A 14,756-nucleotide genomic window follows, 5' to 3' on the forward strand; every position below is an offset into this window, starting at 1 on the left:
GGGTCAGTACGAAATATGTACTGAGTATGCAAAGCAGAATGTAAGGAAAGCAAAAATCTGAGATATAACGAAATGAAAATATCAACATAAGTGCAAATTCAACATATCAAAATTTGTTTACTGTCAAAAATATGCAAGTCATGCATAGGGTACAGAAGAATATGGTCGCCCGCCCGTCGATGGCGCCATAACACAGCATAACACCAGAAGGTCTCAAATCTCCGTACCCCCGTCACATATCACATCACAACATAACGCCATATACCACACATCACCAAACATAAGTGGAACCCGACCCTCATTAGCGAGTAGCTCGGAGAACCATAACACAGCATAACTCCGGAGTATATCAAAATGCGCACGATAACAGAACCGGCCCGGGACTCGGCGAATGAAATAACTAAGTGCACGAATAGAGTCGTGAGTAGTCATATGCATAAAATCATTATCATAAATTCAAACATAAGTAAAATGATCATATTTGAAAATCGAAATAATAGTCTTAACAAATTCTTTCAAAAGTTCCCGAATTACATAAAGGAAAGTCGCGGGACCCACGGACGGGAATTTACCCAAGTCGGGCCCGCTTATGGAAAACATACTCGTTATACGTAATGCAAACTTTTATAAAAATATATCTTGGAGCAATCCGAGCATTTATGTGAAAGATATGGCATTCGGAAATTTCGAAGTTCTTTAAAGTGAAACCTTTTTTTTTGCGCAAAGTTCGAAAAGCGATTTTTCGAATACGTAAAGGTTCATATTTCATCAAGTCATACATAAGAGTGCCAAAGAACATATACGGATCATAACATGCTCGGATTTCGGATTTAGAATTTTCCTTAAGGCTCTAATTTAGCCTATGAAAACTAAGACATGCCAAAAAGAAAGGAGGTTTCTTTACATACCTCGTACGCACTCCAAAATAGCCAATCTAAAGTAAATCCCAATCTATGCCTCGGGCTCCCCAAGGTCTACAAATATGCCAACGAATATCCAATATTAACCATAGGCACTTAAGCAGTTATTTATTCCAAATTAACTCTAAATTCTACAGAAAATTCGGCAGCATTTCCCCTGTAAATAGGCCAACCCGAGAATTTAACTTGCTCAAAATCAACAACAACAACCACAATAACCAACCTAGCAACATCGATAATCAATTCGAAAGACAAAATAACAATAGTAACTTTCTTTTACATCATTCAACAACTTTCCAACTATTCGTTTCAACGGCTTACATTCAAGCCACAATATAGCTCATACATTCAATTGTCAACCCGAATTCTTACCAACAACATTCAAGAACTTTCTAAACAGTTTACATAATTTTTCCAACAATCCAATAATTTAATCCAATGTGGCCGAAAACAGCCCCAAACCGAGAGCAGCCCCGTATGCCACACTTCTCAACTTCTATTCATGATTTGTGTCAACAATCCACAATATAACGATATAATTCTCATAAATATACAAATTACGTCAAACGCACAATAAGCCTAAATCAGTCCGCAACAATTCACCATATCATTTTGGGACATTAAACTCTCATTTCCAACATAAAAGTCATCACAACAACCATTAAAACGCTAAGCGACATTAGTGTTCTTTGGCATATAGCATGACCCATATTCATCTATCACTACACATATACATATATTGATGATTCTTAGCCATCCTACACACTACAACAATTTAACTTGCTACAAGGAATTTATTCAACACCCAATCAAAATACCCATTTACACGGCTAACTTCAAACCCACCATATCTCACAAATTTCACCCATATTAACATACTACAACAAGCATATAACATTCACAACTCATAAAACAAGAGAAATTCTTACCTTTTTTCTTCAATCCCACAAATAGTTAGGGTTTGCGATTCTACCAAACGGATGATTTGATCGCCCCAACAACACTTCCACACTACTTAGGGACCTCAAAATAGTGGGTTTACACCAAAGAAATAATTTTGGGATGGCTTGAATTGGATTTTTTTTTTCTTGTTCTTGGCCGTGTGGTTGAAGTTGTTCTTCAACTTCTTGCTCTTTTTTTTTTTTAAATGTTGGAATGGTAGAAAAGATGACTACTTGGTCATCTTTTGTGCTTATATGAATATTGTCCAAGTGTCCATGGCCCACACATGGGGTGGACCAATTAAAATTGGCCACCAAATGTGTGGGTCCATTCCAAAGCCACATGGCCAAATGGCCTTTTTTTTGAGCAAGATTTTTTATTCCAATTATATGAATTTTGGTCCCGATTTTTCCTAAGTGTTCCATGCCAACAATTTCATATATAACTTATGTCTCAAAATAAAATCACAAGTCAAAAGTCCCGTCTTCAAATCCCGGAATAGTCTTGGCCCTAACTTATCATAGTTAATCCGGGTTGTCCCAATGTATAAAAATACGGGACGTAACAATATTTGATAGCCTTGCCGGCTTTTTGATATATGTATATGTATATGTTTGCGCTGAAATGTGTCTAATAAAGTTTGATATAGTTTGAGACGGCATATAGCAGTTATAGCCATATATGCTGTTTGTATGAGATTCGATGTGGGTAGGTATGTCAGGGTGCCCAAGTAGGGCACTAGTCACGGCCTACGGGGTTGGGTCGTGACAAGCCCAACCCATTTCAACGTAAGTAATTTTCATTTTTTTTGGATTGACCTTTTTTTGGGGTGGTATTTAAATTTTGCCTCTCAAATTGGTGGTCTTTAAGTTTTGCCCTTCACTTGAAAAGGTGGCCGAAAATACTGAGGTTCTGGGTTCGAACCCCCGCTCAGGCATTAAAATAAAATATTTTCGCAAGGCAAGAGTTTGAGAAAAGTCTGCCTTATGTGGCATAAGTTGCCTTAAGGCATAATTAAAGTTATGCCTTAAGACAACTTATGCTGTCCCCGGCATAACTAAAAGTCTGCCTTATAAATTACCTTAAGGCATAAAAGCCTTAAGGCGCATATGCCGGATCCGACATAACTTTCCGCAAGCCTTGCCTTGCGAAATTATTTTTTATTTTTATGTTGAAGGCGGGGTTCGAACCCAGAACCTCAAGGTTTCTACGCGAAGGGCAAAAATTAAAGACTAGCAATTTGAGGGGCAAAAATTAAAGACCACCCCGAATGAGGGGCATTCCTGCGAATTGCCCAGTAACTTTTGGGTGGGTCATTTCACATAGCCCATTTTAACCCGTCCAACCAGGCCATTTGACACCCTTGTTTGAGAACAAGTGAATCAAATTACTACTGTAATGTTTCTTAAACAGTGGAATTCAGTAATACATAAAAGACTAACAGTAGGCAACGGGTGATCTGAGCAAAAAACAGGATAAAATACATAAAAGACTAGCAGAGTAATAACAGTAATGATTTTACAATTGCTTCTTTCTCTTCTGCAAATGAGGAGACTGTCGCTGGTAGTTCAAGACTGCCCATATCAAGTGTGCCAAACCAATCTCAGGAAACAATACCTTTGGTGAATACAGCACACAATTTGTAGTCTGCCAAAGAAGGAAATTGCTAAGGCGGTATATCAGGATCTGGTGCCAATCCCATATACATATGCCTCTCTATATCCACCAGCTTTATCACATCATTTGACTCCAGAATTTCTTTAGTTGTTTCAATGTTTTGAGCTTTGTCCAAGTTAACTTCTTGTATTTCATTTCATTCCATTTCTCTTGGCAGGATTCTTGAACAGCGCGCACAATCTCATCTGTTGAAGAATAAGCCAAGCAGACCAGGAGAGTGCCCTTGGTGTTGTTAGCAGTGGCTTCCATTACCTCCCCAGCTGCAAGTCTAACCGGTTCGCTAAGAAGTTTCAGGTTCCCAACGATGTACCCTCACTCCGTATTGATTGGCAATGCTTTTGTGATTGAGTAGTCCTTCGATTTTCTGCAGTATTGAGTCCATCAAGCACTGAACTTCCTCTGGCCTCCTCCTGAAATTATCTACGCTGAATACATATATCGTCATGTATTTGACGCCCAATTCCCAGCAATACTTGATCATGGCCATAACAGCCAGGAACGCAGCTCTGTATCCTTTTCTCTCAGCCATACTACACTTCTTGGCATACCTCCGAGAATAAAGGCGATGTGCTTTGGTACCGGACCAACAGATAAAAGGCGACACACAAGAGTAAAGATGTAGAGGAGTGAACCCCCAACCAAACTCACTGCTAAACCATCAATTCTCTTCAACATTCTCCAGTACAAACCAAGTTCAACAGACACTACAATTTAATTAAGAGTCAGAAGCTGCAGTCAACATTGTGATAAATACAGGGGATGTTAAAACACCCAACATGCTCAAAATTGAAACAAATTGTAGAACAATTATCAAGAACTTAACAAAACAAAAACAAAACAAAAAAAAAGAACTTAACAAAGATCGCCATCCAAATGTGGTTTCCCTTATCAAGTAGTAATATTAGAATTGTATTCCAAAAGCATGTTTCTACACTTATTACATAAAGTATAACTAAAAAACATTGAAAGAAAAGATCAGAGAGGTATACGTATGTAAAACCAAATTACTCGTACTCATTAGCTGTAAAACAGACTCTCTGTGTGTGTCCAAAAATTAAATGGAAGCTGAGATGCCCAATGATAGTGCTGTCAAAGCTAAGTGAAAGTGAATTATATACATATATATATATATATATATATATATATATATATATATATATATATATATATATATATTGCCGAGAAAGAAGAAGCAGGACAAAGGAACCTCCAGTTTGTTTGCAGTGTTCTCTGTGTGAGCATATTATGTGGTACTTGTTAGGGAGATAGACGCAAATTATAAGCTCAAACATCATAAAACAATTCACAGCTTTCGTATGATGGCCTTACTTAACCTAAAATCCGCCGATTTAGTGTGCCTAAATAACCTATGTTATTGTTTCTTGTTAAGAAAATAGATCGTGCACCTAATTGAAGACACTTGAAGCATGGACAACATAATAATATGAGGACCCAACACTATGAGACAAACCAAGAATATGGATTAGGGTGGCTCTGATATCATGTTAAGAAAGCAGGCATTGGTCTAACTCAACCCTAAAAGCTAACTTATAAAGTGAGTATTGCTCAAAATCATATGAGGAGACAAGTCCTTCCCTCAACCAAGGTCGGGCATCTTAACATTTCTTAATGTGTGCATATGACTTAAAGAAAGAAATGAAATGAGATCAAGGCTAAACTGAAATTTCTAATTACATGTTACGAGTCAAAAAGTATAACTAAGTGCTATTTACTAACGTTAGCCGATGAGGCTTAGCTGAAGTTAAACACAATGAGAATGCCGAGAGTTATCCCATTGCAAGGTAATTAAAGGAACAAGCAAAGCTTATTCAGATTAACCTTCCTCAATTTCATTTTTGCTTAATTTCATTTTTGTTCTCCATTATTGTTTAATGGTGAACCTGCTTAATTCTTCACTGAAAAGTGAAAAGGATGAGGCAACCTGTTTCAGTTCTTTCATCTTTATGTCTTGTAAGTCAATTTTCATATGCTAGGCCAAAGTAGAGGATGCAGGCCGTGCTTTGATGAAGCTTACTCATAATTGATTCGTTTAATACAATAAGATGATTTTAATCAATTGTTCTGTTACAAAATTAATTGCACTGTTTGTGATGCACTTATAATGAGAATGTATTTTGATATACAGTATACTGTGGATTTCAATCCAAATAAAGACTTTAGTAAATAGTTGAGGAATGTTAAATTTTTGAAATGATCACTGATCATCCTTAATATCAGATTCAATAAACTTTGAGATATCCCTTTGGAATAATTGTGGACATTAGCAATGATGAATAATTGCAACTGGTGATCTGAAGAAAAAAGGGCAAAGTACATGTAAAAGACTCATAAAGGAACAATAGCAATGATTTTACAACTGCTTCTTTTCCTTCTCCAAATGATGATACAGTCGCTGGAAGTTCAACACTGCCCATACCAAGTGTCGTAAACCAATCTCAGGAAACAACACCTTTGGTGAATACAGTAAACAGTTTGTAGTCTGCCAAAGAAGGAAATTGCTAAGGCGAGTTGCACCCGAAGTTCGGATCAGAATATCAGGATCAGGTGCCAATCCCATGTATGTATGCCTCTCTATATCTACCAGCTTTATGACATGATCTAGCTCCAATTTTTCTTCAGTTATTTCTGCATTTTGAGATTGGTTCGCGTTAAGTTCTTGGATTTCGTTCCATTTCTCTTGGCAGGATCCTTGAACGGCATGCAGGATCTCATCAGTAGAAGTGTATGCCACACAGATAAGGAGAATGCTCTTGGTGTTGTTGGCAGTGGCTTGCATAGCCTTCTCAGCCGCAGCTCTAACCGGCTCGTCAAGAAGCTTCAGGTTTCCTACGAAATGTATCCTCACTCCATATTCGTTGACAACGCTTTCTTGCTTGAGTAGTCCTTCGATTTTCTCCAGCATTAAGTCCATCAAGTACTTAACTTCCTCCGGCCTTCTTTTGAAATTATCAATGCTGAATGCATATACTGTCATGTATTTGACACCCAATTCATAGCAATACTTGAGCATGGACATAACAGTCAAAAATCCAGCTCTGTATCCAGTGCCCGCAGTCATATTCCGTTGCTTGGCATACCTCCGATTCCCATCCAGAATAAAGGCGATGTGGTTTGGAGTTGGACCTACTGATAAAATGCGGAACAAAAATCTGCGCATGTAGAGGAATGAACTCCCCACAAACCTTCTTGCTAAACCATCAATTGTCTTCAACATTTTTTCAATCGCAAACCAAATTCAAATAATTGTAGTCGAAGAGTCAGAACCTGCAGTCAACATTCATACCAAAACAGAAAGCATATTAGACCATCAAAATAACCTGTTATAAATTAAGATCACCCTTCAAAGTTGGTTTCTTTTTGGTCAAGACCCCGTATTTCCTCAGACTCGTGCTAATAATATGGAATTATACTCCATATAAAGATTACATATAGAGTACAAGAACGACAAACATTGAAGAAAAAAGAATAAAACAAAGAGGTATATTAGACAGAAATACTCAAAACATGCTGTTGGAAAAGGGTATCTGTACCCTCAAATGGGCACTGAGATAGAAAGCTGATGATGGTGATTTAGCTAAGTAAATGCAAAAGTTAGGGATCTCTAGTTGGTTAGCAGCATCCTCGATGTGGGCGAATTATAAGGGCCTGCATTTACATCACATTGTAATTCACAGTTTTGGTATGTTGGCCTTCTTTTACCTAAAATCGACCTAATTTTCAAACCCTCAAAAACCTATGTATTTGTCCCTTATGACTTAAAGAAAGAAACGAACAAAACATGGCAAAGGGTAAAGTAGATTTTCCAACTACATCTTAGGAACAAATCATCAAAATGGAGTGCCATTAACACTAGTCTAATTAAAGGGCTTAGGCTGAAGCTAAAAATAATTTATGGGAGTAAACATGCGAGTCTCCAGTCTTCTCCAGTTGCATAGAAATAGAAAGACAAATTAAGCAAGCATAAACTTAACTCTGATTAAAAATTTCCCAATCCACAGACTAAATCGCTTTTTATAAGTAACTTTTAACAGTTAAAATACAGTTAAACACAGACAGAGGTGACAGAGTGCAAGAAAATTGTTGATAAAAACGGCCTAAAAAATGGAAGTGTGCACAAAATAATGATATGATGAAATTGAACTCCAACCAAATCAGAAATAGTTGAATCTATGAATAAATTCATTGCTAATAGCCAAGTTCTTCAGCTAATATTTGCCCCCATCAGTAATACCTATCACTTTCCAAATCTGGCGCCGAATCCTTAGTTGCTTGTAGGATATCGCGAAGCTTGACTTCTGGGAAATTTGCAGTGCTGATTCTGTATGTAAATGTATGTATTACCTTTAAGAAACGAAAATTCATTTGCAGCTAGGGGAGGGAAACCTTTTTTTCCTTTTGCTTTTGCTATTACTTTACTTATTCACCAACTCCATCGCTCTTTTTTTCTGTTCCTGCATTTTTCAATCAGCTGTTTGTTTCTTGAGTTTGCTATCTTGACTATAACTTCTGTCTGTCCTTTTACCCTTTCAAAAGAAAACCTTCATTTTGAATCAGAGCGCATGTTCTTTGTGGGACTCTGAGAGTTTGGGAGAGATCCAGCAAGGATGAAGGATATTTAAATAAAAGAGCTGGAAAAACATCCTCCATTCAATGGCTACAAGTAATTTTCTAGCCTTGCACCTCTTCTGTTTACAGGAAAAAGTATCAGATTTTGGCAGTTAAAATGAACGCTTATTTGAGAGCCTTTGATCTTTGCATAGTAGTGGGAATGGTAGACAAACTAAAGCAACACAGCCCTAGAAGTTGCAAAGAAGTTCAAGGCTTTGTCTTGTATACACTCTACTATCTCAGACGTAATATTCACAAGGATTATGGCTTGTGAAACAGCAAATGAGCTTGGGAAAAGCGTAAGGAAGAGTTCGAAGGCAGTGATAAACCAAAGCAAATGCATTGAGGCCTTGAAAAAGAAAGATACAGAAACTAAGAATGAGTTCTCTGACAAGCTTTTGAAGGTGTTGAACCGGATCAGGTTGTCGGGTTAGAACTAGATGATGAAACTTGTGGAGAAGGTCTTGGTGAGCATTCCGGAAAGGTCTGAATAGAAAAAATCATATATTGAAGACCCCAAAGATAATAACAAAATAACTTTGCCGTAGCTTGTAAATGCTCTATAAGCAACTGAAAACATAAGATTGCCGAGGATGGAGGAGAGCAATGAAAAAGTGTTTGTGGCCAAGCTAAAAGGAAAAAGTTCAAACAAGTTCAGGTGGAAAAGAGCCACTGGAGATAGAAAAGATGCTGGCTCAGAAGCAAGGAGAGAAGCGAGGCAAATTCTGCGACGTCCGCACTGCAAAAAAGCTCCCCACACTGAGAGTATTGTTGGTTTCAGACCTGGAGAGAAATATTGGGATTGTAAAATATCTGGTCATGTTGTAAAGGTGTTCAAGATTAAGGAGCGACAAACTCAGCTGGCACAAGCTGTAGAAAATCAGCAGCATGAAGAAATGTTTTTTTGTTGCTACATGTTTTGCTGCCTACAGCACAAAAACCAGAAAAGCACCTTTATTTCTTCATCCACTAAGGCAGTTATAGCACAACCTTAGTAGAGTTCATACATGTCATATGAACTAATTCGAGTTCTGTTTACTGTTTAGTGTGTCATTAAACCAGAAAGTGCAATACTCAAAACATACTAAGCATGACATCAGGGGAATTTTTCAAATGGATGACCAGCCAAGATGATCAACTAAAAGTAATAATTAACCATTTGATAGAGTGATTCTGTAATCAAAGTGCTAATAAGCTTCAAAATTAAGCTTTGATTGCCACAACACAACCATCCGTTAGACAATGATCCCAGTTGTCCTATGAATAACTTGATCAAGCTGTTTATTTAAACACCCACAGAATAGGATATTGAATTGCATAATAACAAAAATGACCCACAAGGAAAGTCTAAGATTTGTGGGAAGGATTGCTATCTCTGTAAAAAGTCTAGCTAGCTAATCTATAGTTACATTTTCTCGGGTGCTTCTTTAACTATCTTATGTCTGATACTTTATAATACTGATAACTTTCGACATTGATTCTCAAGAACTCTGGCTTTATATCTTCTCTTGAACATATTTTGTCTAAAATTTTTTGTTTCTTCCAGTATGTCCACGAAGGGCTTGTTTTCTATGTTTTCTCTTTCATATTCTATCATTCTTTTTCTCTCTTCCACTGTGGTAGCTGCTAACTCATCTTCCTCCTGTTGTCGTTGCACCTCTTTCTACTAAAACATACATCCAGGCAATAAAATCAATATAAGAAACATTCTTAAGTGACCCAACTTGTGTAGCAATATCAGAATAATATCAAAATACTTTCTTCTAATACTGAATAGGAGATATTGAATGTTACAAGAGCATTGTTTGGTCGATCCATCTAGTAACATTGACCAATTTCCTACATTTAGTTATATACTAAAAACGAGGAAACAAAAAAGAAATATGTTTTTTCAACACATTAGGAGAAAATATACACCAGCTGAAGAGGAGACCTGGAGAAGAAGTATGAGATTGTCTAGAGATTTTGATCTTCCAAAGTGACCATCGAGGGATGCCGAACTCCCTGCATTTCTTTTTGAGTACTGTCAGTCCAACCTTCAAACTTTTTGAAGCCTCGACATTTGGAAGGTCAAAGTACTGGAAAGATCTTCTACAGAGAGCCTTGCTATGTCTAGCTGGCCTCCGTTTCTTGTTCTCTACATAGACATAGTCCTTTTAGAAAAAAAATTATCACAGCAAAAGCTTGTACATTTACACATGTTAAAGTATTTGAAGGTTGTGGTACATCTGATAATTACAGCAGAAATTGCCAGCAAACTAATCGTTGCTACATCTGACATTAACTATTCCTTCAAAAGACAAGAGATTAACTATATACCGAGCAGCTTTTTACCCAGCTAAATAAAAAGAAAAAGAACACAACAACCATTGTGAACATTCAAGCACAAACATAAAAAAGAATGATCTCTTTTCTATAAAGCAATTAAGTTGTGTTCAGCCAAGAAAATAAGTCCATACAGGATTGCAATTAAGGCAGATATTGCTTCAGTCCACGCCCTAAAATATGGTAAACAGAATCAGCAAGTTTTTATTGCACTGTTGTGTTTAGCAGTTATAAATCATAGAGCAATCTCCACTTTTTTTTTAGCATTCTTCCACTAATTACTATCAAGATAATTTTCTCTTCTTTTGACTTTGTGTAAGTAATTCTCTATCCTATATGCATTTATAAATAGCTTTGTCTTAGGTACCAAGAAGGTCCAAAATAGAGCTAAGGGACAATTCGAAGGCAAAAGAAGGAACATGAAAGCTATTTGGAGCGGATGAGCAATAAAAGAAGGTGCCCAGAAGAGAAGGCCACTGCATCAAGCTGGGTAGCTCGCGGCATGCTGGTTTTGCTGCATAGCCCTGAAACACCAGCGCGACGCGCTGGACCTTCACCTCTCGGCACCACCTTCTTTTATTGTTAAACAACCCGGCCTTTTATATTGTAAAAAAAATTATTTGGCACAAAAAGTAGAAGAAAACAGACATGTAATCCCCATCCCAAGGTACTTATAACAATCTATGTTACGAACCCCGTTAAGGATTTGGTAGACAAAACAAGTAATAACACAGTCAATGATGGGCTTGGGCCTGACCCTCCTCTCCTGATCATTTTTTGGAACCTTCTGGTGACTAATGCCATCTTCATCACCAAGGTCTTGGTCCTGGGTAGCTGTGAGGACTAGGTTCACATATCTTCTCCCTAAATAGTTCCCATATCTCCATTTTGGCACTTCTTGGTAACGAACACCACAATAAACCACAAATTAGGCCAATTCCACAAAACCCCAAACAAATCATTCACAACTATGGGAAAAAATCATAAATTAAATAACATGATTTCTGTGAGGACCCACAGCTGGGCGCTAACCATACTGTGACCCTTGTGCCAGCTGGGCGCTAACCATACTGGACACCATGAACATGATCTGCATGACATGACATACTCATGTATTGTAGCAAGGATACACGTGTCCGCACGATAAACCATCTTCACGCTGCAGCTCTACGGGTATCGAACACACGACCTCCATGCCCTTTACATTCCCCTGAGGGAATCGACTCTTACCAATTGAGCTGCAGCTCAACTGGTAAGAGTCGATTCCCTCAGGGGAATGTAAAGGGCATGGAGGTCGCGTGTGTTATACCCCGTACATTTATACGACAAATTACCCGCAAGCAAATCGACTCAAGTTAAAGACGGGATCATTTTCGGGCACGAAGTAGAAATCTTTAATTTCCGGTTTCTATTAGAACATGAATTGCTTATAAATTTTACTTAGTGTATAAATATTAATGGATATTAGGGATTAATTAACCATGATTAGATTATTAAGTGGGGATTAAAAATTAATTATTCACTAATTAGGCACTAGTGGTCGTGTGGGCCCCACCAAGACATGTGGCCAAATTTGATGGGCTCAAGCCATGAGTGGGACATGTGTCCAACTAGTAGGCATGATATTTAAGTCAAATTGATGACTAAGGAACTCATTTATCATCTTTCAAACTTGAGAAAACTTAGAGTTAGAGAGAGGGGCTCTCAAGCTTAGAGAGAGAGAGAAGTTCCCGGAGCCACTATTCACGGCGGCGCACTGTTCACGGCGCCACTATTCATGGTGGTGCACTGTTCACGCGCACTGTTCATGCCGCCACTGTTCACGGCCAAGAGGAGAAAAATCCAACCCCATTTCTAGCCTTCCCAAAAATAATTCCTTGGTGTTAACCCACTATTTGGAGGTCCCTAAGTAGCGTGGAAGCATTATTGGAGCGATCAAACCATCCATTTTTGTAAATCGCAAACCCTAACTTTCTTGTGGAGTAAAGAACAAAGGTAAGAATTTCTATTGTTTTATGGGCTATAAATGTTTTATGCATATTGTGGTATGTTAATATGGATGAAATTGGTGAAATATTGTATGTTGGAAGTGGGTTGTGTGCTTGGGGAGCTAGCCGTGTAAATGGGTGTGTGATTGGGTTAATGAATAAAATTTTTGTAGCATGTTTGATTGTTGTCGAGTGGAGAAGAGAATAAAAATCATCAATATATGTGTATGTGTGTAGTGTGGCCGTGTATAGCCCCAATGTTTGGCAAAGGATGAATCAATATCGCTTAGTGTTTTAGTTGTCGTCGTTATGAATTCTAGTTTGGAAATGAGAGTTTAATGTCCCAAATTAATATGGTGAATGTTGCGGACTGATTTGGAGAATTTTGTGAAATTAATGCAATCTTTATATTTATGAGAATTATATCGTTATAGTGTGGATTGTTGATACAAATCATGACTTAAAAATGAGGAATGTGGTAAAGGGGCTGCTCTCGGTTTTTGGGGCTGTTTTCGGCCCAATTTGGAGAAATTGTTGGATCGTTGGAAATATTATGTGAATTGCTTAGAATGTTCTTGAATGTTGTTAGTATGGGTTTGGGTTAGTATTTGAATGTATAGGCGTTGATGTTGGCTTGAAGGTAAGCCGTTGAATTGAATATTTGGAAAGTTGTCGAATGATGAAAAAGAGAGTATTAATGTAATATTGTCTTTCGGATTGGTTATTGGAGTTGCTAGGTTGGTTATTGTGGTTGTTGTTGTTGATTTTGAGCGAGTTAAATTCTCGGGTTGGCCTATTTACAGGGGAAATGCTGCCAAATTTTCTGTAGAATTTAATGTTAGTTTGGAATGAATGGCTTAAGTGCCTATGTTTAATATTGGATATTCGTTGGCATATTTGTAGACCTTGGGGAGCCCGAGGCGTAGATTGGGATTTACTTTAGATTGGCTATCTTGGAGTGCGTACGAGGTATGTAAAGCGCAACCCTTCTTTCTTTTGGCATGCCTTAGTTTTCAATAGGCTAGATTATAAGCCTTGAGGAAAATTCTAAGATTCGAAATCCGAGCATGTTATGACCCTTATGTATCCCTTGGCACTCTTATGTATGATTTGATGAAATATGAACCATTATGTCTTTGAAATAATCGTTTTCCGAACTTTGCATAAAAAGATTTCACTTTAAGGAATTTTGAAATTTTTTTGAACGCCATATCTTTCACAGAAAGGCTCGGATTGCTTTGATATGTTCGTAGAAGTTTGTATGGCGTATGATAAGTATGTTTTCCATAGGCGGGCCCGGCTGGGGTCAATACCCGTCCGTGGGTCCCGCGACTTTCCTTTATGTAATTCGGACGACTTTTGAAAGAATTTGGTATGATTATCATTTCGAATTTCAAGTATGGTCATTTACTTATATTTGAGTCTATGATAATGATTTTATGCATATGATTACTCATGACTCTGCTCGTGCGTTCTGTTATATCTTTCGCCGGTTCCCGGGCCGGTTCTGTTATCGTGCGCACTTTGATATACTCCGGAGTTATGCTGTGTTTATGGTTCACCGAGCTACTCGCAAAAGAGGGTCGGGTTCCACCTATATTTGGTGTTATGCTGTGTATGGCGTTATGTTGTGATATGTGACGGGGATACGGAGATTTGAAACATTCTGGTGTTATGCTGTGTTATGGCGCCATCGACGGGCGGGCGACCATATTCTTCTGTACCCTACGCATGACTTACATATTTTTTAAAGTAAACAAATTTTGATATGTTGGATTTATACTTATGTTCTGTACTAGTATTTCATTTATGCCTCAGATTTGTTTCTGTATTTTCTGCTTTGCATACTCAGTACATATTTCGTACTGACCCCCTTTCTTCGGGGGGCTGCGTTTCATGCCCGCAGGTACAGACGCACAGTTTGGTGATCTACCCATTTAGGACACCCTCTTCTGCTGTTTGGAGTGCTCTTCTCATTTCAGAGCACACATTTTGGTATATATATTCGTTCGCTATGTATATATGTATTTGTTCAGGGGCACGGCGGGGCCCTGTCCCGCCATATGATTCGGTTTGTCTGTTTAGAGGTCTGTAGACGTATTTGTGGGTGTGTGTGCCTACTTCTGTACGGATGTGTTTGCATGACTCTATTCGTTATGGCAGCCTTGTCGGCTCGCACATGTATATGTTGTTCTGTTGGCCCTGTGTGGCCTTTGTTGGTATTTGCTGTGTACAGGGTTATTTTGGATAGTCCGAAAAACAAAGGAAACTCTGC

The 14,756-nt window shown here is 38.1% G+C and overlaps 2 protein-coding genes and 1 pseudogene across 2 annotated transcripts; all 3 read right to left on the reverse strand.

Annotated features, from left to right (window-relative positions):
* Window positions 1-3,305: 3,305 nt before the first annotated feature.
* LOC132624138 (dehydrodolichyl diphosphate synthase 6-like) lies at window positions 3,306-4,601 on the reverse strand (annotated as a pseudogene).
* Window positions 4,602-5,743: 1,142 nt separating this feature from the next.
* LOC132622694 (dehydrodolichyl diphosphate synthase CPT3-like) lies at window positions 5,744-7,367 on the reverse strand. The gene has a single exon (XM_060337345.1). It carries the CDS (start codon window positions 6,772-6,774, stop codon window positions 5,911-5,913), a length of 864 nt encoding a protein of 287 aa, XP_060193328.1. The 5' UTR covers window positions 6,775-7,367; the 3' UTR covers window positions 5,744-5,910.
* Window positions 7,368-9,618: 2,251 nt separating this feature from the next.
* Window positions 9,619-10,449, reverse strand: LOC132624413 (protein RKD5-like). Its single transcript, XM_060339196.1, has 3 exons — window positions 10,408-10,449; window positions 10,205-10,321; window positions 9,619-9,831 (listed from the first exon to the last, which is right to left on the reverse strand). Exons 1-3 carry the CDS (start codon window positions 10,447-10,449, stop codon window positions 9,619-9,621), a joined length of 372 nt encoding a protein of 123 aa, XP_060195179.1.
* Window positions 10,450-14,756: the final 4,307 nt, after the last annotated feature.

This window comes from Lycium barbarum, chromosome 12 (genome assembly GCF_019175385.1).
Source record: "Lycium barbarum isolate Lr01 chromosome 12, ASM1917538v2, whole genome shotgun sequence".
Classification (NCBI taxonomy): Eukaryota; Viridiplantae; Streptophyta; class Magnoliopsida; order Solanales; family Solanaceae; genus Lycium; species Lycium barbarum.